This window comes from Trichoderma ghanense, assembly GCF_004382785.1.
Source record: "Trichoderma ghanense strain CCMA-1212 chromosome Unknown scaffold_13, whole genome shotgun sequence".
NCBI lineage: Eukaryota > Fungi > Ascomycota > Sordariomycetes > Hypocreales > Hypocreaceae > Trichoderma > Trichoderma ghanense.
In genome coordinates this window covers 112,810-138,291 of record NW_027395676.1, presented here as the reverse complement: position 1 = coordinate 138,291, position 25,482 = coordinate 112,810, and the positions used below count along the sequence as shown (strand labels likewise).

At 53.6% G+C, this 25,482-nt stretch overlaps 9 protein-coding genes across 9 annotated transcripts; 4 read left to right on the top strand and 5 right to left on the bottom strand.

Annotated features, from left to right (window-relative positions):
• Nucleotides 1-2,393: 2,393 nt before the first annotated feature.
• On the bottom strand, nt 2,394-3,086 carry CCMA1212_008689 (uncharacterized protein; the record flags this gene model as incomplete). Its single annotated transcript, XM_073705806.1, has 2 exons — nt 2,394-2,831; nt 2,898-3,086. 2 exons carry the CDS (start codon nt 3,084-3,086, stop codon nt 2,394-2,396), a joined length of 627 nt encoding a protein of 208 aa, XP_073555715.1.
• Nucleotides 3,087-4,438: 1,352 nt separating this feature from the next.
• On the top strand, nt 4,439-5,155 carry CCMA1212_008688 (uncharacterized protein; the record flags this gene model as incomplete). The annotated part of the gene is made up of 1 exon (XM_073705805.1): nt 4,439-5,155. The coding sequence occupies one exon, from the start codon at nt 4,439-4,441 to the stop codon at nt 5,153-5,155; it is 717 nt and encodes a 238-aa protein (XP_073555714.1).
• An 806-nt stretch (nt 5,156-5,961) lies between these two features.
• Nucleotides 5,962-6,435, top strand: CCMA1212_008687 (uncharacterized protein; the record flags this gene model as incomplete). Its single annotated transcript, XM_073705804.1, has 1 exon — nt 5,962-6,435. The coding sequence occupies one exon, from the start codon at nt 5,962-5,964 to the stop codon at nt 6,433-6,435; it is 474 nt and encodes a 157-aa protein (XP_073555721.1).
• Nucleotides 6,436-7,291: 856 nt separating this feature from the next.
• Nucleotides 7,292-10,138, top strand: CCMA1212_008686 (uncharacterized protein; the record flags this gene model as incomplete). The annotated part of the gene is made up of 6 exons (XM_073705803.1): nt 7,292-7,554; nt 7,621-7,695; nt 7,757-7,994; nt 8,052-8,204; nt 8,276-10,029; nt 10,095-10,138. Exons 1-6 carry the CDS (start codon nt 7,392-7,394, stop codon nt 10,136-10,138), a joined length of 2,427 nt encoding a protein of 808 aa, XP_073555720.1. The 5' UTR covers nt 7,292-7,391.
• Nucleotides 10,139-10,258: 120 nt separating this feature from the next.
• CCMA1212_008685 (uncharacterized protein) lies at nt 10,259-10,580 on the bottom strand (the record flags this gene model as incomplete). Its single annotated transcript, XM_073705802.1, has 2 exons — nt 10,259-10,330; nt 10,419-10,580. 2 exons carry the CDS (start codon nt 10,578-10,580, stop codon nt 10,259-10,261), a joined length of 234 nt encoding a protein of 77 aa, XP_073555723.1.
• A 436-nt stretch (nt 10,581-11,016) lies between these two features.
• Nucleotides 11,017-11,858, bottom strand: CCMA1212_008684 (Oil body-associated protein 1A; the record flags this gene model as incomplete). Its single annotated transcript, XM_073705801.1, has 4 exons — nt 11,017-11,051; nt 11,127-11,564; nt 11,622-11,727; nt 11,787-11,858. 4 exons carry the CDS (start codon nt 11,856-11,858, stop codon nt 11,017-11,019), a joined length of 651 nt encoding a protein of 216 aa, XP_073555722.1.
• Nucleotides 11,859-12,712: 854 nt separating this feature from the next.
• CCMA1212_008683 (uncharacterized protein) lies at nt 12,713-21,715 on the bottom strand (the record flags this gene model as incomplete). The annotated part of the gene is made up of 1 exon (XM_073705800.1): nt 12,713-21,715. The coding sequence occupies one exon, from the start codon at nt 21,713-21,715 to the stop codon at nt 12,713-12,715; it is 9,003 nt and encodes a 3,000-aa protein (XP_073555717.1).
• An 81-nt stretch (nt 21,716-21,796) lies between these two features.
• On the top strand, nt 21,797-22,267 carry CCMA1212_008682 (uncharacterized protein; the record flags this gene model as incomplete). Its single annotated transcript, XM_073705799.1, has 1 exon — nt 21,797-22,267. The coding sequence occupies one exon, from the start codon at nt 21,797-21,799 to the stop codon at nt 22,265-22,267; it is 471 nt and encodes a 156-aa protein (XP_073555716.1).
• Nucleotides 22,268-24,004: 1,737 nt separating this feature from the next.
• On the bottom strand, nt 24,005-24,843 carry CCMA1212_008681 (uncharacterized protein; the record flags this gene model as incomplete). Its single annotated transcript, XM_073705798.1, has 4 exons — nt 24,700-24,843; nt 24,528-24,641; nt 24,351-24,467; nt 24,005-24,291 (listed from the first exon to the last, which is right to left on the bottom strand). The coding sequence occupies exons 1-4, from the start codon at nt 24,818-24,820 to the stop codon at nt 24,005-24,007; spliced, it is 639 nt and encodes a 212-aa protein (XP_073555719.1). The 5' UTR covers nt 24,821-24,843.
• Between the last annotated feature and the right edge of the window lie 639 nt (nt 24,844-25,482).

Below are 25,482 nucleotides of genomic sequence, written 5' to 3'. Positions count from 1 at the left end.
TAAGAAGACATATCCGGTGACTGAAGACATCATTGGTTCAGCCACCACCTCGTGCAGATGCGGCCCCAGAAGTCTTGCGGATTTGGGAAGAGGGGAAGGGAAGCTGATGATAACCTCGGTTTCGATAGAACTTGCACATATGATTGGTTTAACAATCATCAGACGCTTTTAAGGACGCAGGTTTTGATAGATGGAGAGCAATCTTCTGCTGGGTAAAATGGCATACCATGCCAATTCTGTTTATAAGGATACGTGCAGAAAATTGAATAGTCACCCCATGTTCACGCAAACATTTGGCTGTTCATTGTGGTATATTTGAGTCGTATGAGCTTGTACCCATCGCTTCCGAATTTGCCGGGTTGCTATCAAGATCAAAGCCTTCTCCTTCCGAAGACCTCACTCTGGATAGCGAATAGCCTAGTCTTTCGGCATCTGCAGGTAAGAGAACACTCTTATACTTTCCCGGGTGATCAACTTTGAAAACCCACGCTTTGCTAGATCTGCGTCTGAGGAAGCAGCTTTAGCAATCGATTCTACGACATTCTTTGGTCTGGAGTTGGAGACATGGCAAGACAGTGACTCTCCGATTCCCGTCAGTTCCGTTTGACAGCGATAATCGGGAGATTGTTTTGCCCCTTGGTTTCGCCCAAACTTCTGAACAGCTGGCTGTGTAGAACTCTCTCTTAGAACTCTCTCTAGTTGATGCGCGAGCAAAGCTTCAGATTTTGGCGCAATATACCTCTAGGCGTGAAGTCCTCCGCAGATCGTCTTTGAGGGGCTGTGCCAGATGCATGAAAATCCGGCACTTGAACTCTCCGCTCACGGGAGGCTACAATGCTATGCTACAACGAGAGGTCATTTGTTTTACAGCAAGATGCGTTCTCGATTGTTCTATAAGCAATCTCCGTCTCTCGCGTACCCGCCCCATTAAGCTGTCAGCCCAGCCCAAGAGTCCCATGAGCTGGTTCAGAATCTTGATCCGTCGCAGAAGGGGCAAGGGAACGCTAATAGAACTGCAGCATGTTGAGTATTAAGTGATGGATATACATGTCCTCAAATTGGGGCGTCTCCTTCTCAGCCTCTTGAAATATTTGGATGTTTCGCTCTTCAACTTTGATCAGTTGACGGTAGAGCTGTTGTAACCCCTTGAAGTTAACATTTGATACCGGATTAAGCTTCATCTCGAAACAAGAGTGAACATAACTAGAATTGGTGCAATTAGTAGGGTGCTGCTATGTCTTGTCGCGGAGAAATGCTAATGGATCATCTTCAAACCAGCCAGCTAAAGTACAGTAAGAATGAGTTTGTACATCGCCTTGTCAAAATATCATCATGCAAGACATTCATTTCCAAGCAGGCAACTCTCGCCCATCTACCTAGTGCTGTTCAGCCAGCTATGTATGACAACCAGATAACAAAGATGACATAACTTTGAACAACAAAATCCATTGACTTTTTTTTTTTCAGGCTAGGCAAGACGGTTGAGATGTCATGGGCGATTATGATGGCTTGATGTCATGAGTGACATGCCGTGGTGAGTTACTTCCGGCATATTTGTTCCATCCATCCATCATGGCATGGTGATGAGCCACGATATAGCTGTGGAATTCCAAATATCGCCCGTCATTTGCAGTGGAAGTGAGATCATGGCCCTCGGACGGACACGTCGGCAGTGTATCATGATTATCTTTAGCATCAAAATTGAACGGCGATATCTGAAGAGATAAACTTCGATGTGCACTGATGAATCAGCCTCCCTCACATCGTGAAGCTATGCAGTATAAATAAGACCAGGATACGCTCTCAAGGATCCGATGAAAGAGTATAGATCAATAGAATAGACGGGGCCGACTCAACCCTGCAAGTCGCCCAATCACCAATGTTTCGTTGAGCAAAGTCCACGACTTGGGGTTCACTACGAACGATTCCTTCCGAAACGAACCACAGCATTGTTTAGCAGTGCATAACACGGCATGGCGCGGGCGCAGCAACATACATACCACCTCAGCGTAGCAACTGGGTATCCGCCCGCATACTGCTGGCTTGGAAGATGACCCCAACGAAGGGCATGTGGACATGCAATAAACTATGAGGTTCGTGGAAGCAATGGGAGTAGCATAACACACTTGGAGAACATATTCTGATACGCATCTAGGAAGCGATGAACAAAGGCTAGGTGGAGGCACCCAGATCTATAGACGCATAGACATAAGAAGGCTACACTATCATGTTCAAGAAGTGCCAACGCAATACAGAATAGAGTCCATAGAGCTAATAGAGCAGACATGGAATCCCATTTCACCCATTCTCGATATGCTATGCTACAAGTAACAATGTCGTAACGCAAGCAGCCTCTGAGAAACCGCATCTCAACTGCTATCAAGCTTCAACTGCTATCTCCTATTGATCAACTGCAACGCCATATTCAGCGTGTCATTCTGCACCGACTCCAGCGGCGGAACGACACTGATAATGGTAGCATCGTACTCGTCAATCTTTGGCCGTTCCAACGCCTCAAACTGGCTGTGCACGAGATTCGCCTTTGCAAAGTGGTTTTTCCTCGCTGCCGTCCTCCGCGTCAACTCGGCTTCCGGTGCATCGAGAAAGAAGAAGTGCACGAGCGAGTATCCGGCTTTAAGGCAGCTTTCCCGGAGGACGTCCCTGTGTGCCCGTTTGAGGGCCGAGCATGTGATGATGAGGTGGTGGTTGGGGGATTGCTCCTTGTTGAAGGCCGTGGCTTGCTCCTCGATTGCTTCGAGCCAGCCCTGGCGGTCCTGGTCTGTCAGTGGTTCTCCCCTGTGCATTTTCTCAATGTTGGTTTTTGGGTGAAGCTGGTTTCAAAAGGGTTAGTCTCATGTCTCGAATTGTCGTCGTCGAGTTTCTTGAGAAGCACGCACATCGTCGCCCTCGATGAATCGGGCTTTAAGATTCGAAGCGAGATATTCCGCCACAGAACTCTTGCCTGAGCCGGTCGGGCCTGAGATGAAGAGTATCCATGATTGCTCTCCGTTGGGATTTTTAGGACCATTTTCGCCGTTCTTGACGGACGACATGTTGCCGTTTGTGGATGTTGGTGAAGCCGCCATGGGGGTTTATTTGATACGACCCAGAGATGCGATTGCACACACAAAGTAAGACACAGTTTAGGCCATGTTTTTGACCTACTGCCAGTTTACATGCTTACATCTCGTCAAACTACCACAAAGGGGCTTCGTTGCGATAGAAACGCTTCAATCATCGGTGGGCTTCCATCTGCCTGAGCGTTTGCATTGGTCATAACGTAGTGATGGCGTAAACGCCAGAACCCCTGCTGCTCAACGTGACGTCAAGACTGGGGCTTCCAGAGAGATGGGAGGACAAGGCTGATACGGGTATGGGGTGCATTGCGATTCATTACGGGGTCTTTCGATTTACTCATTTTCATTGTTCCTTTCACAAGGTTGCAGAGCTCGGGGTTTGCCACGTTCCCGGTTGTCCTGCTTCCAGTGAGGCTTTTGCTGTCCAGTGGATTGAGTTTGCGTCCGGGTGGGTGTCGTGCTCTTATAGAGAAGATTCCACCTGACCCTAGTCTCTGCATTGTTTCGACGTGGACAAGCCCATCAGAGTCGAGTAGGATGCCATGGCTGCCATCTTGCAGAACTCCAGCCCAATAGAAACAATGAGAATCTCATGATGCCCGCCTTTACCAGCGGCATGGCGCTTCCAATCTTGTGTCATGTAAATCGTTAGCCCTGGCTGCTTCGGGGGTGGCTTTTTCGACAGTGTCTTGACACTGTATCTGGGGGTCATGACGGGGGAGTCTGTCTCAGACCGATTCGCCACCGATTGCCTCGCAAGGGGATTGGGGACTGCTACTGTATTGGTCGCGATCGCTGCTCCACTCAGCAGATTGTTGTTTGACAAGAACGCTTCCGATGTGTTGTGTAAGTCATGTGGCTGCCTTTCTACGCAGGCCAAGCGCTTGCGGCATCTTTCCTGTCTTTATAGTCGACCACATCCATCATGAGTAACTCGTAGTCGCCTCCCATAACTGGCATCAGCGTGGTGCACCTGGATTGGGCTACCGGAAAGCCCAGTTAATGCATCCGGCCTGGTACGGATGTCATTTCGAATATATAGACGCGAGCATTAGCCACTTACACATTGTTTCTCCTGCTGTGTACTGTAGCGACTTGCTGGTGAATCATACATGTTACCCAAAGCAGTATATATCTACAAAGGCGGCGAACAGATCAAATAACCCGGGGCACGTTTTATTCAGCCGACGGGGCTTCTTTATTGCAACATACCTACCCAGCCAAGCCATTGCCCTCCACAACGACGAGGAAATGCACACAAGTTGCCAAGGGCTCATCCAGCTGCACGATGTTTCCAATCAACTGCAGTGATTGATTCGAAGTCGACGGGATACGAAACGGTACATGATCCGGACCCGAGAATGGCTCGGAATGCCCCAAAGCAATCATCGACGAGCCAGCAGCAGCAGCAGCATCCGCCTCCGGCCGAAAGCAACGTCGATGCGCAACTCAGCACGCGCATCATTACGGATCCGAACACGGGTGACGACGGCGACGACGACGACGACGACGACGACGGGGTAAGTCGCAAAAGGCGCAAGACCAGCAAGTCCGCTGAACAAGGCAATGCGGCGGCAGGTCCTCGCGATCATCAGCCGCCGCAACCCACCAGTAACCAACCTGCCCCTTTGTTGGGAGGAGGTGGCCCATCGCAATATATCGATCCGCACGTTTTCGGGCAGGGAGCTGGCCCTACTCCAACGGAGAAGTTGAGGCGGATGCAAGCCGGGGGAGAGTCCTCGGATACGAGTAGACGCGACTGGGCGCAGCCTGGCGCGGGCAAGGGGTCGTCACTAGGAAGCAACATGAACGCGCCGAGCACCCCCAAACCTCCTCTCCTTTCTCAGCATGCGGCTGGAGTGAAGACGGCAACGAAGGACGATCAGAACATTACATCTTTGACGAGTGGCGAGGGCAGTAAAAAGGGGCAGAAGAGACGGCTGTCTTTCGGCCAGTCGGACGCAGAGTTTGATCAGGAGCGGTTGCTGAACATAGTCCAAGAGCTAGACAAGTTCGAAAAGGAGCAGAAAGATTTTGGAAAACAGCAGCTCCAGGCCATCAGGGAGGGCTCCGTCTGAACGTCTGCTTATTGAAGGCCCACTTGGCGGTTTCTACATTTAAGCAGGATATTTTTATTTTTATTTTGTATTATCGGTATCTATTGGATTAGCGAACTTGTGTGATACCAGTCACTGGAATACGGTCATTCATGTGACATGACATGGCTGTTTCCGTGGGGACCATGATCTCGTTTTTTTGTTTACCTTGCCTGTGATGGTCCGGGGATGGGCCCTCGATACCCTCAAGTGATATCCACCCATAAGGCTGACATTAAGGTTGAGATCAGACGTAATTACGAATAATAGGAACGTTGGGAATATTAGTAGGCAAAGATATCTATTCATCTTTTAGCATGCATGTTGAGCAATCTCCTACTGTATGTATGTACATGCGATTAGACAAGGTATAAACCTGCATGGCCAAAAGACAACCAGGAGTTCCAGCAAAGAAAGACGAAGGCAAAAAACTCAGTACATGGCACAACAGATGCCAATCCAGCCTGTTCCTTGGACAAGGCGGCCGGCAATGATTCAACAACTAACTTGTAGCAGTCGTTCACGTCAGCGGTTTATCACTACCGCAACGCCCGCCAAACTTTCGCTTTGAGCTTTGCGTCATCAACCGCTGAAGTCGACATCACCGTCTGACTGACTAACCCCCTGCAGGAGATTGGCTATGATATATATCTGTTAAAACGTACGTCTGGGAGCTACAGCAGCATGCAATCAGTCACCTAAACCGCCCACCATAATTACGAATTACCGCGAAACCGATCTCACACATACAAACCCTCTACATCATCTACAAGCCCCTATACGACACAATGTCCAGAGAAAGGCTCGCAATGACGGCCCTCGCCGGCGTCGGCGTCGTAGGCGCCACCGTCTATGCCACCCGAAGAGGAGGATCCAAAAAATCCGACACCCAGGAGCGAAGAGACAAGGCGCAGGAAACCCGCGAGCTCGGCCTGGGCAGCGCAGGCGTGGGAGGCAACAGAATGGCCGGCGGCCCGAGCAACTCGGCAGCGCCGTCGGGCCCCGAGCGAGATCCCAAGGACCGCCAGGTCACGACGGCGGATTCAAGGGACAAGCTGCCGTCTGGCGGCGTCGGAGGCGGCGAGGCGGGGAGCAAGTCGGATCACTCCTCGTGGCCGAACCCGGGGTCCGTTTTGCAGAAGACGGGCCCCATGACTGCCAATCGGAATGATATGGAGGGACATCATGAGACGAGGGGAATCAGCAAGATGGGGCCGGAGGTTGAGACGAAGCGAGGGCCTGCGGATGCTACAAGACATTGATTCTCCAGGGAGTTTCAATAACATGAAGACAACAATAGATACCGGGTGTCTTTGGAACACTGAACCCGACTCCATTCGCGGTTGTCACTCTGGGTGCAGTCGGTTGGGGCATGGTCCACGGTCATGGGTTCTTAACCTATGTACAACGAGGCTGTCTGGCACAAAATACGACGCTGTATATATCATGAAGCTACAAAAAGACATTTTTAACCAACCCGTCTTCGTTCTCGTGATGGTTGTTCCCCATTGTTCTCTTCAACCAGCCCGATAACTTCACATAGCGACTGTTTCGAACATTACGAGCTTGTGAACTCGCCACTCGCCCCCCCTGTAATTCTCACGGCTCTAGTGCCGCCGATCCACAAGCTTCTGACGACGTCATGATCACCAACACATTGATGGCTAAGCTCTTTGAAGATTGTCGCCTCTGTCGTACAAGCCTTGATGAGATTGAGAAGCTTAGAATATGTATCAATTGAGTGAAACGGTTACACAGGGTATGCTTGGAAGCTGAGAATCTACGTCTTAGTTTCAATATAATGATTTATCTGACCCGTCTTTTCTCGAATATGCTCACGATGGTGCTGTTCGACAACCCAGTCGCGACGTTTCTATATATGGTTGATGATACGAATGACGTTTGACCAACGTCATGAAACAAGTCCAACGGATCACATCGCCAGTCACCAAGTTCGGGACAAGTTTTCTGACAGACCAATGTCGCCATTGCCAAGTTGAATTCACACGCAGATTCGCCAGCTGAGGCACATCCACAGCCAGAAGCCCGAAACGGACAAGGCCAGCCAGCCGTGATATCAACAGCCCAGCATCATCGCCGCCGCCATATCTTTCCATCGCATAAGCGTTTCTAGTACTTGCAACTCTCTTGGGATTTTTGCATCTGTAAAAAGAAGTTCATTGCTGTGTTTGAGCTACGACAGGGAAAGAGACAAAGGATGCCTGGAGAAGTGATTGACCAGCCGAATCCTCCGCCGCTTACGAGCCATCTCCCGGATTCAATAGAGGAGCTGGCTGTGAAGCCCTCAAAGGCACCGCTAAGCAATCTTGACCTAGTCTCACTCAGGGAATTCCAACGGGCAGCATGTTACGTTGCGAGCGGTAGGTACTCGTGATACGGTTACAGAGTAACTCATCGAGGTTCGTAACGCTGATAATGGTCGACAGCCATGATATTCCTCAAGGACAATGTCCTCCTGGAGCGTGAGCTACGGTTGGAAGATGTGAAACCGAGACTCCTAGGTAACCATCGCACTGCATTCAACTCGCATCGTACAGCTGCTGACCTGCTTCATTCATCAAGGGCATTGGGGTACTTGCCCTGGGCTCATCCTCATCTGGTCGCATCTGAACCTGCTCATCCGCGACAGTAACGTGGACATGCTCTTCGTCATTGGACCCGGCCACGGAGCCCCGGCTGCGTTGGCCTGTCTCTGGCTTGAGGGTTCGCTCGAGCGGTTCTACCCAGAAAAGTACACGACCGACAGAAAGGGGCTGCATAACCTCATCACGCGGTTCTCCGTTCCTGGAGGGTTCCCGAGGTGAGTTGATCCTACCATCCCTTGCTTCAAGACGAGAATTAACTTGACGCTTTACAGCCACATCAACCCAGAAACTCCAGGTTCCATCCACGAGGGCGGCGAGCTGGGATATGCGTTGGCAGTATCCTTCGGCGCAGTCATGGACAACCCCGATCTCGTCGTGACATGCGTCGTCGGCGATGGCGAGGCCGAGACTGGCCCTACAGCAGCGTAAGCACAGAATTTTCACACACACACACACGCACCCATCTATCGGTCACATCAGCTAACAGACGGGGCAGGGCATGGCATGCCATCAAGTACCTGGATCCCGCAGAGTCCGGCGCAGTCATCCCCATCCTTCACGTCAACGGCTTCAAGATCAGCGAGCGGACCATTTTCGGCTGCATGGACAACAAAGAGCTCGTCCTGCTCTTCTCGGGCTACGGCTACGAGGTGTGCATCGTCGAGACCCTGGACGCCATAGATGCCGAACTCCACACGGCGCTGTTCTGGGCCTTGTCAGAGATCAAGAGGATCCAAGAAGCCGCGCGATCGGGGAACCCCATCACCAAGCCCCGATGGCCGATGATCGTCCTTCGGACACCAAAGGGATGGACGGGGCCTCGCACAGTCGACGACAAGATCATCGAGGGCTCCTTTCACGCGCATCAGGTGCCGGTGACAAAGGCCAACAAAAGCGAAGAGCATCTGCACATCTTGAACGACTGGCTCAAGAGCTACGACGTGCGCGGGTTGCTGCCCGACGGCAGGCCCTCGGGTGACTTCCTCGACATTCTGCCGCCGGAGCCTGACAAGCGACTGGGCCAGTCCAAGCTCGCCTTCAACTGCCATCGCCCCCTCGACCTGCCGGACTGGACGCCGCATGCAGTTGACAAGTTGAAAGAGGCCAGCAGCATGCAGCAGTCGGGCCAGTTCCTCGACGTCGTGGCGAGGAAGAACATGAAGACGTTCCGCATCTTCTCCCCCGACGAGCTGGAGAGCAACAAGCTCAGCGCCGTGCTGGACCACTCCAGCCGAAACTTCCAATGGGACCAGTACTCCCGCGCGCAAGGCGGCCGTGTCATTGAGATCCTGTCCGAGCACTGCTGTCAGGGGTTCCTCCAGGGCTACACATTGACGGGGCGGACGGCCATCTTCCCCAGCTACGAGTCGTTCCTGGGCATCATCCACACCATGATGATTCAGTATTCAAAGTTCTCCAAGATCAGCCGCAGGTTGCCCTGGCGCGGTGATTTGAGCTCCATCAACTACATCGAGACGAGCACCTGGGCACGCCAGGAGCACAACGGCTTCTCGCACCAGAATCCCTCCTTCATCGGCGCAGTGCTGAACCTCAAGGCCGAAATAGCGCGAGTCTACCTCCCCCCCGACGCAAACTGCTTCCTGAGCACCCTGCACCACTGCCTCGCGTCGAAGAACTACGTCAACCTGATGATCGGCTCCAAGCAGCCCACGCCCGTCTATCTCTCCGCCGAAGACGCCAAGAAGCACTGTGAAAACGGCGCCTCCATCTGGCGATGGGCAAGCACCCACGACGGCGACGACCCAGACGTGGTGCTCGTCGGAATCGGCGTCGAGGTGACCTTTGAAGTCATCAAAGCCGCCCAGCTGCTCTCCAGGTTCGCCCCAAACCTGCACGTCCGCGTCATCAACGTGACCGATCTCCTGGTCCTCCCCCACGAATCGCACCACCCTCACGCCCTCGACGCAAGGGCCTTTGAGGAAATGTTCACCCTCGACAAGCCCGTGTGCTTCAACTACCACAGCTACGCGACGGAGCTGCAGGGCCTTTTGTTTGGCCGCCCGGCGTTGCATCGGATGAGTGTCGAGGGGTACAAGGAGGAGGGCAGCACGACGACGCCGTTTGACATGATGCTTGTGAATACCGTCAGTCGTTTCCACGTTGCGTCGAGGGCGTTGAAAGCCGCGGCTGCGCAAAACGAGGACATCAAGGGCAATTTGGACTCTTTGTTGGCAAAGGTTGATGAGGAGATGAAGAGCGTCAAGGATTATATTGAGGAGAACGGGAAAGGTGAGTTTGTATCACTCTTGACGCCGATTTCATGGGAGATGCATGAGATGCTGACTTCTGACCAGACCCGGATGATGTTTACGAACTGGACTTCTTGAAGAAGGATTAGATATAGAATGCCGACTTGACTGTAGACGAATTTGCCTGCTTGAAGAGCGAGGACCTTCCATGTACTCCATGACCGTGATCACAACAATACAAGAACCGAAGAATTATGATACACAAGCTCTCATTTATCAACATGCCTCAACGTCTCTGGATTATGCGAAACCCCATGTCCATGCTGATCCGTATAGAGAACCTACATCAAAACATCAGCCATACTCGTCACACAAAAAACCCAGGTTGAACATGTGCTCTCTTCATGTAAAAAAAAGTCTGAAGAATACCTTTGGTGGATTCTTCACATTCTCCGCCTTGGCTTCCTCCTCCGTCGTCACAATCTTTTCAACTTCCCCCTGATGCTTACCGCCTCGAATGGGGGTAAACACCTCGTCGCCCTCTTGGATCGGCTTGCCGTCCTTGTCGTGGATTGTTTCCGCCATGATCATGTCGAATTGAATGTAGTCCATGAAAAGCATGAAGTAGCAGTAACTTGTTGACCACCTACTATTCAGAAGTTGCTATCCCGCGCATACAGTTTATTTATGTTGTTTGAAAAGGAAAATGTTAAATGGGTGATGTAAGAGGCATGTCATTCCCGGTGTTGGGGGGTTGAGCAACTAGTGGAATAGCTAATCATGACAACACCGACAAAGATCGGGAGTTTTGCCGCTCAGAAAGTGTCAAGTGCGAAAGTCTTTCTCAATGCTTGCAATTCGTATGATCTCAATGACTGGATCCCAGTCGATACAGCATGCTCAGTCATGAGACCTATTGGCTCTGGTAAGAGCAACGAAACCACCTCTCCATATGACCATCCTGGTTGAATTCCCAAAGCAAAAACCCTCGCTTCTCAAATCATCGCCTCATACAACCCTCAAACCCTCACTGTCCCCCCTTCTTCCAAGCATAATCCGCATCTAAATCCCAAAAGTCAGCAAAACGCTCCCCAAACAAAAAAAAAAAAAAAATCCAACCAGGCAAAATTCACTCACCTTCATGAACCCTCGGCTCCCCAATATCCCTCCTCCCCTCCCTCTTCTTCCCCGAATCCACCCCAAACCGCTCATCCCTCTCCTCCACCGCCTTCCAATCCAGCTGCCCGTCCGCAATATAGCTCGTCATCAGCTGCGGCTCCCCCAGCGGCAGCTCGTCCCCTCTGTCCGTCTGCCAGAGGTGATACGTCTTGCCATACAGCGTGACGACCTTTTCCATCTCGCGCTTCTCGGCCAGTTCCCAGGGCGCTTGCGGGACGAGCCGGTTCGGCATCACGAGCATCCCGGACTTCACCTCGTAGACGTGGGAGTGCCATAGGCGGCGCTCTTGGGGGGGAAGCGTCTCGTATTTCTCGGGGGTGATCATGTATTCTATGCCGATGATGCGGGCGTTTGGTTCGGGGGAGTCGTAGATGATGCATTGGCGGACGTCGTCACCTGGCATCCATCAGTATTTTCTGTAGGTTACGTGTGGATTGCTTGCGTTTTACGAACTCAGATGCCCGCAGTAGTGGTTTGCCTCGACAGCTCGTTTGGGATCATTGGCATATGCGTGGAACGCATTTAGATGAGCGCACACGTTCTTCAGAGGCTTAAAGTCCTATTCCTTTAGTTAGTCGAATCGCTCGCTATAAAGTGAACTGCTTCAATGGAGAATACCTGTGAGAGCGCTGCTCCGGCCGAAAGCACGGTTTCCTCCTTGGGCAGCATATCGCTCGGAGTTGAATCCATCGTGATGTTGTATCTCGAGCTTCTTCAATGCAAACGTCGACTTTGTGTTTGCAGTGTGTGATCTAAGTAACATCTTGCTTTGGCAAAGCTTTTGAAAGACTGAAGAAGGTTATATCCTGAGTTGATAAAGTATGAAGATCGAGGATGAATTCGGCCAAGGCTCAATGACGTTGGCGAATCATCATCATTATCTCGAGATTGAGGGGTAGTTCGTGGCGATAGTATCACCAAACTCGCCCTTTCCACAATTTAATCTTATTCACTTTGGTTGCAGCAAGTCCATCAGCCGCATCTCTAAATCGAACCTCGGAAACCGTCACACACAAAATATCACCTTCGTATTTCTCCGCAAGACAAACGTCATCACCAGCAACGTCACACACAGATGCCGTAGGTAAATCTCAATCATACACTTCTACTTATCACCCCAAACACCCCATTCCAAGCAATACTACATGTCCAAATGAATCAACAGGCGCAAGCAAAAGTAAACAATAAGAATGCAAATTATAGACGCTATAACCCGTGCCTCCGTCCATCTCTGTCTTCTCTACTCCTATTTTTTTGTAACCCGTAGTGTAATATATTCGCCCAATACCTTTTGACACACTTTCCAACACCTTTTATCATGACGGCAAACGTACAGCCAAAGCGAGAGAATAGAAAAACATCCCACGCAAAAAGAGAACAGCACCGTATCGCGCATCTGTTCAGCACAAGAATGTGTACGCCACGAAACAAAAACCAATAGCTGCTTTCAATTACAATTACATCGTTTCATACGCTTCGCATAAACCAAAACTCAAAAAACTCGGATATGGATGCAAATATGCAGGCGGCCGTAACAAGGTCGTTCAACTAGTCGTCTTGGATCGTGTCTGTGACCAGCTCATCCTCTTGCTCCTCGGCGGCCTCTCTTCGTTCGTATCTACAGCTGTCGTGGGAGAAGCAGCCGCCTCTTCGTCGTTCATCGGCTCAGGCTCTTCGGTTTGCACGACAGCGGACGTATCGCGGTCCCTCATCCTCTGCGTGAGAGCAGAGAGCTTGTCTCTCAGCCCAAAAGTGCTGCTGCTGCTGCCGCCATTGGTCGCACCGTTTCTCTTGCGGTCCGTCGTGTCGAGAGGGCCAGCACTAGTAGAAGGTCTCGAATCGCTGCCGACCGACAGAGTCCTCGTCAGCCCACTGCGATGTGATCCTAAGCCCTGGCTGGAGGACGGTCGCAGAAGCTCAACGGCCAGGTTGCTGTGGCCCTCGCCGCGGCCAACAGCGTCCACCGGCGTAGGGGGCGTCATGGTAAGGTACGACGGCACCTGCGGAAGGTTCTGCGTAGAGCCGCCCGTCAGGTGTGACCTGCTGCTGGCAATGCTACTGCTGCGACTCGCAGACCGAGGAGCCGGGATGCCACTGCGGATGCTGCTGCGAGTGGACCGCGGAGGCGAGCGCGAGTAGTCAATCGGCGATGTACCGTACATGCTGGCCGAGTCATCGCTGTCGTGTATGCTGGGCGTGTAATTCTGCGACAGGCTCGAGGCCATGGGAGAGATGAGAGCAGAGCTGCTCGCCAGCTCCCTCAGCCTGTTCCGCTGCTCTGCGTTGGGCTTGTGCTTTGAGAACTTGTTTCCAATAATGGCGCCCGTGTGCGAAATGAGGGCTCTCACGACAGCCTTCTTCAGGGCCAGGGCGAGATCCAGGTTGGACCACGTCTTGTTCTGCCACTCAATCGTCGGCAGGCGGAAGACAAAGTTGTGCACGTCTTCAAAATTGCGCTGGTCTTTGCCCTTGTAGCTGAGACACAACACAACCGACGGAATCTTGATGTGCGCAAACGTAATGTAGTTGTTGGCCCGCTCAATCATCTTGGTGAGGTCATCCGACATTTGCTTGTCTTCGGTGTTGTGCCTGCTCCTCAAGCCGAAGCGGGACGCCTTCTTCGAGTCCGAATCACGACTCTCTCTCGACGAGAAGCCAGTCGAGGACCGACCGATGACACCGGGTCGTGGAGTGGCCGTCAGCGGTCGCAGCGATTCCACCGATGGTTTCTTGCCCAGCGTTCGCGTGGTGCCGGAACGGAAGAGTCTGAAATGGCCGCCACCGCCGCCCTCGGCATTGTTAACGCCAAGGGTCCTCTTCGATGGTCTCTCTTCTGCGACGCTGGATGACAGGGTGGGCTTGAGGCGCAGCTCAAGCGATCCCGGGCGCGTGGAGAAGGTCGGCGATTCCGGTCCAGGCGTGGTATGCCTGCTGATCGTGCTCTTGGGGGACTCGTTGCCTTCTTCGTCTGCCTCTGTCGACGAGTCGCGCCGGACGACAATTGCAGGGTTTGTCTTGGCCTCCTCTTCCGCCTGGTCCATATCCATACCGGGGAAGATGTACTCGAACAAGCGTTTGCCGATTTCGCGTTCCAGCTGGATCTTGATGGGGTACAGCTCAATCTCAAACTTCTCCATCACGGGGATGCCCGCAATGGCCTCCAACATGTACCAGTAGACCCGGATCATGTCGGAATCGTCGCCATACCGAGTGCCCGGCCGCTCGCCGTCGTGATACGGAGCTATTATCTCCGGGTATGTCGCGTCGGGCAAAAGGTTGAGGCCAAGCAGCTTTCCTACACGAACCAGGTTCATGTGGGAGCCGTCCGCGTTATCGGTGCGGTCGTACTCGAGGTCCTTAAGCTGGAGTTCGACCAGCGGCTCGTTGGAGTCCTGCATGAGATGCCAGACGATATCTCGGACAGAAATGCTCCACTTCAACAGCGCGTTTGATTGCGTGTTCTTCTCAAACCTCCTCTGCGAACTCATAATGGCCTTCATCATGAAGAAGAGCTCGTCCTCGGACGCTGCCAGGTCGCGCTCGAGAGCCAAGCGATCTTCCCACCCCTTCTTGTCCAAGAACAAAGAATAAGTCTGGAAATGCGACTTGATCTCCTCCATCTGTCTGATCCGGTCCTGCAGCTTCGTCACCATCTCCGGTATTCCACTCAGGTCACTAAAGTCGGACCCGAGTATAATCTTCTCCAAGCGCTCATTCCTCGTCTTCTCGAGGGGCTCGCTGTACATGAGCAGATCTAGCACAATGACATACATTGCATAGTACTGCGATGAGTTACAGAGGGCGCGAGCTTGGGGAAACTCTACCCAGAGATTGTCCACACGCCTCTCCGTGGGCTCCTGGGTGGCCTCGTCCGAGCACTCGCCGTTGACCTCGTCGTTGGACTTTAGACGGAGCGTGTTGTACTTGTCATACCGAAGCATGGCCGAGGTCTTCTGCACAACGCGCTTGAAGCCGAACGGGTCGGTGCGGAAGTCAAACATGACCTCCATGGGGACCCATGGTGGCCATGAGGAGCCGGTAGGCGTGCCATACTTGCTTCCCGCGTACATGGATACCAAGTTGGTGGTGAACCACTTCTGGTGCGTGACGAAGAATTGCGTGCTGTCCATGTTGACCAAGAACCGGCGCTGGACGAGACCGCTGACGTTGTCTGCGATTCTCGACTTGTCCATGACTTCCACCACTTTGAGTTCCATCCCCTTCGAAGTCACCAGAACAACGTGCTTCTTGTTCTTTTCACTCTGCAGCTGGATTTGCGGAGCAATAAGTCGGACGTGATAGCTGCATTGCGGGTTATACTCATCGGATATACCGCTCTCCAGGTCTTCTAGTGAGCCTTCCACGACGCCGTTGCTATTGATCGTAAAGCCCGCGCTGGAACGTTTGCGCCCATCTCCCAGCATCCCCTTGATTCGGTCCTCAAGATCCTTGGCGGCATCTCTCTCGAGAGGCGGAGCGTCGGGCGACGTGGGAGTTCCATTGGCTGCCGACGATGCCGGCTCTGAATTCGTGGTGCGCTCGTTCTTGGCTTTGGTCTGCTCCTCCACCATGTCCAAGATGAATTTGACTGCTGGTCTGGACAGGTAGTATATAAAGCCACGCCGCTGACTGCTCTGGTGGACATAGCGCAGCACAATGTTGCGCAGCAGGTTGTTCCATTTCAGCTGCATATTGTGAATCACGAAACGGTTCTCGTATTCGCTTTCAAACTCTGCGTTGGACGGGATCGAGGGCATGTCCATGTGTTCGCTCGGTGTGTCCACAGATGCGTCAGATCGATGAATGCTCGCCGCTCCGTTGAACGGCTGACCGTTGGTCGGTACTCCGGCCTTCATTCGCTCTAGAGTGGTTTCCAAAAAGGCCCTCTTGTCACGGAGCACGTTGGAGTGCTGACGAAGGACATCAAAGTCTCCGAGGATCTCCTGGTCCTTGGAGTCGGTGCGTATCACTTTCAACTCAGCCTCGCCCACGTGTCGGATATGCGCCCGGATCTGCTCGTCCAGTTGTTCCAGCCGCTCCTTGATCAGCTGCGCTTGCACGCTCTTGGGGTCATTTTCTTCGCTCATGATGCAGAAATGCGTAGGCTCATCGCCGAACGGGCTTGTTCTCGTAGGATCGCCAGCAATAATGCCCCCAATGTCGGTCTGGCGGAAGTATGTCAACCGAGGGACATAGGCAAGGGGCAAAATCTTGGTCTCCGGATGAGCCTCGGTGGGGAGAATCCAATCCAACTCCACGAAATCGTCCATATCGATCCAGCTGTAGTCTCCATCGGGTATAGTGAAGCGAGATACATCCGGCTTGTCGTCCTGATCGAGGGTGAGATGCGAAATCGATCCCTTCCTGATGGCCTCTGTCGTCGTGCCGTACAAGCTGGCAGAGACGGCTCGAAGATCCGCGCACGCCAAGTCCAAGTGGGCTTCGTGGAGTTTGATTCCCGTGATTCGACTAGGCGAGTTCTTGGTCTTTGCAATCGTGTTGAACTCTTCTCGGCGCTGATGAAGATCGAGCATGAAGCTGTCGAACCGTACCTTGAGACCCGTGGCAGACACGGCGTTTTCGGAATAGTCTTCGGCATCCTTGTGTTTGTAGATGTGGCTCAGGAACAGTGGAGCAAACAGGAGGTTATACTTGACGGTCGCCAAATGTCTCCCAAACTTCTTGCTGTTCTTTTCTCGTCCGGGGAACAGGCTGCCCTGCCGGATGGGGAGCGACATGGGCCCGCTGAAGAGCCCCCACCAGGCGAAGAAGTGCGTGAAGAAGCGAGGAGTCAGATGGATCGTGTTGTAACTTCGTGAAGGCTCAAGGCTCTGCGACATCCATTCGCGGTCAGCCGGAGCTCGGACAGCAATGGACAGATGGATGTGACGACTCCTGAAGCCGCGCATAGCATCGTATGGCAATCCGTTCTCGTCGGGCTTAGCAAAAAGCGGGTTCTTGAGAACAACCTCGTAATGAGGTTTGAAGTCAAAGCTTCGTCTGCCATCCTCGATTGCGCGCTCAAAGATGAGACCGGCCAACCATTGCACTTTTCCAGACAGCTTCATGACGACTTTCTTAAACTGCGCCGGACCACACCTCATTTGGTCGTTCGCAAGACGGCTACTATCGTCATCTCGGAGCCGGGCGGCTTCTCGCACTTGCATGCTGTAGTCCGGAATGGCAAGGACGTATTCGCCACTGTCTACCGTCATGAACTTCTTTGGGTCATCCTCTGCGTTGATGTTCCATCTGATGTCGTTTCGCCAGCACATGAGGAAGCCCGCGCCATGTCCAGTGACCTGATAAGGATCGCGCGTGCCCTTCATCGCGAAGTGCATATCGCCATCTCCCTTCCAGGCAACGTGAATGCGGGAATGAAAGTTGAGTCGAAGCTTATCCCAGAACCCCACGCGCTCGGAGGGGTCGATCTGCGGCTTGGTGAAGGACTCAACAACCATCATCATGTCCTGGATCGCCGGCTGGTAACACGGACCCCAGGTGATCCTCGTGGGGAGGGCCGTGTTGATATCCATGTAGACGTCCGAAAATGATTTGACCGGGCCAAGGGTTCTCCTTACTTCAATGGCAAAGCTTCCTTCCTTGGACGCAGAAGGATCCGTGCTCTTGGGCGGGATAATGTTTACGGGAACTCGTCGCGATGATTCAAGGCCCCTGAATTCCTCGGCCAAGACAAAGTTTGTCTTCAGGGAGACGGCTTGCAGCCTTGACGACTGTCCAGTCTTGAGCCCTGGAATATGTAGCAGCGGCAGAGGATAGTCACGGAGCGAGCACCGAGCTTCGCCCATCTCGACGGAGATGTGCATGGGCACCAAGAGACTGTACTGCATGTCCTTGGGCATTCCTTTGCCGACCTTGTGTATGAAGTCAGGGAGGTCCTGGAGGGGGAACGTGGGCTTGTCAATGGCAATGTGGAGGTTGGATATGTAAGTAGCCATCAGTGCTGGTCTCGGGGGCACCTCCAAGATGTTCTCCGTCTCCTCGACGTCGCTCGGCACCTCATTCTGCCCCCAAAACAGGCCGCGCAGCTCTTTGACACTATCCTGGGATACCTGATAGGCTCGGTCGATCCTCTTTTTCCATGCCTGGGCGTTGAACATATCCAGGTGAAGGCGCGCCTCTTCTGCCGAAACTTTTGCGTTTCCGTTGATGCCCAAGATGTCGTTTTCGGGGTCATATCTTGGCACGGCGCCATGGCGACCGCCGCGACCTCGTTCGTCTGGCTTCGCGGCGTCGGAGCTTCGGCTTCGGAACCACGCGGACGAGGAATTGTCCGTCCTTCCCCGAGAATAAGCAGACCGAGACCGGGTCTTGCCATTGTTGCCCCTTTTCAACTCCTCTTCCCGCACTCGATTCAGCTTGAGACGAAACGCCTCATCTCTGGTCAGCCGCTGCATCTGCTCCATACGTCCAGCTCGGTAAATCATGCCGAGCTTCCATTCGAATGCACCATCCTCCATCTCCAAAAGGAAATTTCGCGACCGAACCGACACTCTGGGAACTGTTTTGGGCCCTTCGGGCTTCTTCTCCAAGATGTACTCGTTTGTTCCGGTCTTGAAGCGATGCTGCAGCTGCTGCACTGCTTTGAGGATATTGATAATATTATCGGTGATCCGATGGACGATGACCTCGTGCGGTATACCAATGCGGATAGCCTCAGCCGACAGGTCTATAAGCTTTTCTTCCGTGTAGGCCCCCTGAGGGGACTTGTGTTTGGACTCTCGAAGGTCAAGACGTCCGGACTTGATGCTGACCATCCGCGACCATATGTTGCGCATGCGTGGAGATGCGACGTAAAGCCTGATAAGTTTGGATGTGAAATACGGCGTGGACCATCTCTGACGCCCGGCATCCAGACTGTAGATGTGAAGCATAATCATCGGGTCGTGAGGCGTTTCCGCCTTCACCTGGACTAAGGCGACTTTAACATCAACGATGATGGAGTCTGGGATGGTGGAGCTTGAATCGGCGGATGAGAAGCCAGCGGTAGGAGGAACGAGGAGATCCGGCTGGGATAGCCCCTGTTGTGAAGCTCTTGGCGCATCGCCAGTAGTCTTCATGAAGGCCTTTCTCAGGGTCTTCATCGCAACGCCCATAGCGTAGTGGCGGTAGAGAGAGTATTGGACCATGATGGAGCGGATCGAGGACTGGATATGGAACAACGGGCCATGGTTGTCGCTGGACGCAGAGAGCGAGAACTCCAGACGAGGCACGTTGACGAAGGGCTCCAGCTCGAGCTGGTCGGCATTTTCGATGATTTGAGCTTCGATGCCTTTGGCATTGAATACCAGGCGACGGCCATCGCCAACTGTCTGAGGAGGCTTCTTCGCTCTAGTGGGACTGGAAGACGCGAAATCCGAGTCTGACTGGGTGAGAGACCTACTGTGCGTCCGTCTTCTCAGCATCCGTCTTTCCAAGCCGTCCAAACGTTGAGCACGATACTCTGCTGATAAGCCGTCAATATGCAAGGACATGCCTTTGCTGTCGTCCGATATCTCCTCATCGACGCCAGCAATCTCGATGTTGACGTCATTCGCCGTGACCTGATAGCGGAAGAGCCATTCGGGGAGCGACCTCAGGAAGTTGGGATGCCGTCTTGACTTGGGGGTGGCTCGCTTGGTCGGCTCCACGTCGGTGCGCAGCTGGCGTACAATCTGGCGAACGCCATCTGTGATCTCCGGCCGCACCATGCTGACTGAGAACGACTGGACATTGCTCGTGGCGTCGACGGAAACCTCGGGGTTGGCTGCCAAATGAACTTTGAGGTCGAAAGACTCGGTCGTTATCAAGTCGAACCTCTCGCCGGAGACAGATTGGTAGTAAAGGTGGTGAGACTGCAGTCGCATTGCTCCGTCCAGAGAATAGTGCAAGTCTTCAAGGGGTGAGTGAGACGATTCGGCATCAAGGGAGACGGATGAGATGGAGGAGATGATGAGGCCGTAATCATCCGGGTCCTCCGTCTTGCCAAGCGGATTGAGCTTGATGCGGAGGACAGGTTCGTGCATGGTAAACTTGATGCTCGCCTTCGGAAGCATTCGAGAGAACAGATCTTTCCGCCGTTGCCTCTGTTCCGTCTTGGGAGGCTTTGGCCTGGATCGCATCATGGCTATTAGGAGGGGGAGGTGTCGCGGGTCGAGGTCGATAGAAGGGGAGGTAACAACAGAGTTGGCAAAGAGAATGTTGGCGTTCTTTTCCTCAAAGCTGTCCACCTGAGAGAGCTGGATAGTCTTTGACGGTAAGGTGGTCCTGATGGTCGTTGTCGCCATTGGGATGTACACTATCCGCTGAGGCTTGCCGTGGCCGTCGTCCATGCCAACCGAGATCGAGAGAGCGGCCACCAGAGCTTCGTGGGCAATGTCTGTGGACGGAAAATACATGCGATGCGCGGGGGACTTTGGATCAAGGCGGTGCAGGTCGACGCCGATTTCCTTCATGGAAGCAGTGAGATGCACGGGTTTCGCCGCCGGGTTAACAGACTCGACCTTTTTGACGAGCCCGACGAAGCTGACCGCAAACTGCACCTCCTTGATGCCGCGCAAGATGGAGCTGAAGAACTGCTTCGAGTCGGATACCGTCTTCATCAAGTCCTCGCTTGCGTTGCCCAGGGACGCATCCTGTACTTTGCGAACGAATACATCTACCGGATCTTCCACACTCGCCGCTTTTGCCTTTTTCCGAGACAGCTTGAACTTGGCCGCACAGTCGTGCAGCTCATCGTAGGGGATCTGGACTCTGCCCAGCTTCAAAGCAACAGTCGCATCCCGGAGGCCTTCCTGCGTCGGATACAAGAACCCGTGAACGTTGAGTAAGGCGTGGTCGAGGATCTGGAGCGACTCGTTGCCTTCGACGGCGAAGAAGACACCGCGCACGGTCAAGATCCATTCGGCCTCTGCGTTTTCCTTTGTAGAGTCGGATCGGTGGAAGAAGAATCGAGCTCGATCGGCCATTTTGTGTCTCGTATCTACCGCAAGCGTCAAGCTGCCGACCTGAAGGCTCCCCGCGTCGACCACGTTGATGACCGAGTTGGTCACCACCACATCCACCATGCGCAGCCACTTCACATTGTGGTGCAGCTTCTTGACCTTTTCTTTGAGCTTATGGAGGCGCGCCCAAGTCTCGGCCTCGGATCTCGTGGTGGCTTGAGCCGGAGGAGGCACCTCCAGCAGCGGGTCTACCTCCTCGTCCTGCGCATCCTCTGTCTTGCGATCTGCATTGCGCGGCGGCTCGTTCGCGGCAGGCTTCCGCTCGTCGAGTTTCTTGAAGTCGGCGGTAACGGTGAGGTCGCTGAGGACGATGCTGAGCCACGTGGGTTGTGCAAAGGTCGGACGGTGGATGTTGAGGCCCAGGCCGCGAACCTCGATGCGAATCCCGTCTCTGGGCGTGTACGCAATGCGACGGAGGGAGAAGTAGCCTATCCGCTGGATCGAGACTCCGGTGACAACTCGAAGAACGGCGAAGAGGACGAAGGAGGAGATGTAGAGCAGGACAATGACACCGATGACGAAGGTCGGGCTGAGAAGCGCCATGTTGGAGGCGGCGCGCAATCAATTTACCTGGCTGAGCGGGCGAGACAGCTTCACGTTAGACCAAGTGCCACGAGGCATAGCATGCGCCTGGAAGCTCAACGCGGCGAGCTGGGTCGTACTTACAGGACACAGGCAGCAGGCAGACCATTCTCCCGCAGGGCAAACAAGCAGTCAGTGGGAACAGACGGGGAGGAGACGCGACATGACAATCGGGAGAATAGAAGAAAAGAAGGAAAATGGAAGACCGGGAGGGATTCGACGAGGGGCCCCGAAGCACCGGGACCTGGTAGGGGGGCCTGGACTGTCGGGACGCCGGAACAGCTCCTGAGATGCGCCCAGGAACAGGCAGGCCAAGGCGTTTCCCGGCCCCCGGCAACGACGATCGGGGCGAAGATGTGCCGCGACAAGGTCCGGCAGGCTGCGGATCACGCTCTGCGAGGGCGAGGCCGTGTCGCACGAGAGACGCGCAGTTGGGGTTTGCGAGAGGGAGACGCGCTTCGATGGTGGAAGGGCGAGGTCACTGCTGAGATTGTGCACTTGACGAGAGGTTAAGGCAAGGTACATGTATGAAGCACCTGGCGGAGCCGATGCGGCAGATGGGGATGGGGCGAGATGAGGTACAGCGCAAGTGTAGACGCGGGTACTGAGTACTTTGGCGGGCCTTGAACTGCGCCAGAGAAGCCACAAGAGCACGGAGTACCTACCGGGTCCAGGCTGGAATTTGTTGGACGGCAAAAAGGGGGAATAGGGACTCGACGGGACTGCAAATTTGGGGCAGAGTCGAGGCCAGGACCTACGAGTAGGTGCATGCCCCGTAAATGACTGCGCAAATTATCAGGCGTTCAATCGTGTGCCTACTCACTGGATGCAGCCCGCAGCTCGTTTGTCTATCCATCTACCGCCTATCGGCACCTCACGTATCGCGCAGACTCTCTCGACTTGGAGCCAACGGTCAAGTCTGGATTGGACCGCGCTGCCAGAGGTACCCGGTACTTCAAACGCGTTGGCGCTGTACTCGGGTCGTTGTGCCGCTAAGCTTGAGACGGTCCGGCAGTGCCGCCACTTGCTGTCCTTATCGCGATGCCTCGCCGACTAGGTATTACCTAGCAAGGCGGGCAAGCGGGCAGAGCCGCTAACCATCAAGCTCGAAACATCAATACTACCAGTGGGCATAAGACGGTACCTGCCAGCTGGTGATGGCATTAGAAACTGCGCCTCGTAGTCTTTCTGTAACCAGATAGTGGTGTAAGGTATTGTCATGCGAGCAATGGGGAGCGCTCTGTAATTTGGATCTACAGCAAGTGATTTGATTCTGCACGAGCATGTCCGTACTCACACGCGTCACCTCCCTGATCCATTCTCGCAAAAGGAGACTCAATTCGTGGCAAAAAGACGCACGGAGTCAGCCGACATTACTTACTACCAATACCCGGGCAGCTTTTGCAGACGGCATGCTCGGGACCTTGATATTCGCTTGCCAGCATCTTTCGGCTCGGCCAGTCAATCTCTCAGAATAGCATCGCGACATCGCAGCCTCTTCCTCTGGCGTGCCGCGTACTGCATCAGGGGCTGAAACGGGAGGGAGCTTCCGCAGCCCACGAGATTCAGGTACAAACGGTGCCAATCAGTGTGGATCTGCAAGGACTTTTCAGGTGCTCTGACCGTTCCACCAGGCTGGGCTCGAGATAGGTACCAACCACATGTGTAGTCTCTGTGAATAAGGTTGATAACTGGAAAGCCTCGAAACTCGCAAAATATTGCCGTTCAGCGTTAATACTCCACTAAGCTCATTAACTTGCCGTCTCGCTCGTATACAGGTACCTTGGCTAAGGTTGTAAGATATCGAATGTGACAATTAGCTGTTCTGCACGACTCACAATGATTACCAAGTAGGTACCTTAGGTACCTTACTGCCCACCTACCTACCTACCTAAGGTAGGTAGTAATAACCTACGGTCCATGACAATGGCTGCTTCGTGATGATATAAGCATCGCCGCAATGACCTCGCCCTATGAGTTCAGCTAACCTACAAAGTTCGGCAGGGGTATATGCGCACTCAGCCGCCACGAGTTTTATGCTTTCTACGTATTTGAGTATCCGGGCAGATTGAAATTTGCCAAAAATGATAGTACATGTTCCGTTCATTCCGTAGTCATACAGTATCGTATATCCCAAACGCCGGTCCAAATATCTGCACACCCAACAACTATGGAAGATTGGGGTTGTCAGCCATCCAACAGATTGCAATGCATAAAGAAAAGTCATGGACAAGTCGACGCTGCCAGCTCTCATGTCCTGTTCTCGTCTTTGGCCTTTTGCTCCATTGACCTAAGTTCGGCGATCCGGTCGTCAATGAGGGCAATGTCTGCGTCGACTCTCAGAATCTTTTCCTCCATCATGTCAATGTATTCCTGATCTGTGAGCTTCTTCAACGGACTCCATTTCGATCGAAGCCAGCTATCGTTCTCGTCTTTGACCTTTGGCTTCCTGTTGCTCAGGCCATTGGCGACCATCTGCCCGCCTGCGCCCAGCACTCCCCACATCACCATGGCAGGTAGAATCTTCCCAGGGCCGCCTTGTCAAGAGTTAGTTGACAAGCACCGCTGCCGGTAGAATCGTGTTAGAGATACTCACGAATTAATCCGGCGACTGCGCCGGAAGCTGACCCGCCGATTGTGCTGGCTATCGTTTTGTCGACAGGCCTCAACCGTTCGTCACCCCCCATTGCCCTGACGGTGACAGATCTAGTGACTTGACGAGTTTAATGGCGAGCCCTGTGAGCGGCAATTTTTCAAGGGAGAGTAAACGTACACCAGAAGCTCCCTCCCAGAGCAAACCATTGAAAGCCAGTTACAGCACCACTGGCCACGGGGCTGGTGTCTCTCGCAATGGCACCAGCAACACCGGCCATTGCACCAGCAGCACCTTGCACACGTTAGATCGGAGAACAACTGCTTTCAAATGGTGGTCAATGGGAGCTAACCAGTCCATGCGCCGACCTTGACGGGAGCCACCAGGAGGTCGATGATTTCTGGAGGCAAGATGCCTCGCTTCTTCCGTTGCTGCTGCACGGCGCTAGCTGAAGGTTCTGGTCGGTCGCCCATGTTGATTTTCTTCTCGATGATGACTGGTTGGGGTATCAGGAGGAACCAAGTCAATAGACGTCAGTTATGACGACATGGTCTGAGAGAGTATACCTAGTAAAGACAGGCTGATGTGATTACCTTACAAGGCTATCATGACAAGGCTGACAGAAGTTCATTCTGTGTTATCATAGCAGCGTCTGAGTCTCGCCTGTCGAGGTGGGGCTCTAGCTGGCCGCGGATACGGTAAGATGCGATATGCACAAAACGGGTCGGCGGCTACTGGCAGTGACTTGGAGGTACATCGCCTGCACAAGCGATCCGCAGGCACCGCAGGCAATGCAGGCACTCGGCTGCGAGTACAGGTACCTCGCAAGCGCAGCAGGTATCGGCAATGTCGCTCGCGGCTAGCCCCTCTGCGGCCTAGCGCCTCCCACTCTTGGGCGGGCGAAAATTGGAAATGGAAAAGGCAGGCAGAGCCAGCCCTCTCACGACGCCGCATCTTTTTTTTCCTCGACGAGCAAATTTCACCTTGTCCCAACCCCAGACCCGGCATCTGGGACTCGATCGCTCGCACGCCCGACCGAATTTCGCAGCCAATTTGCCCTCCGTGATTGGCTCCTCCTGCGTCGACTCTCTCGGCCACCGTCTCTTCGTCGTCCTCGCCCGCACCAGCTCGGCGT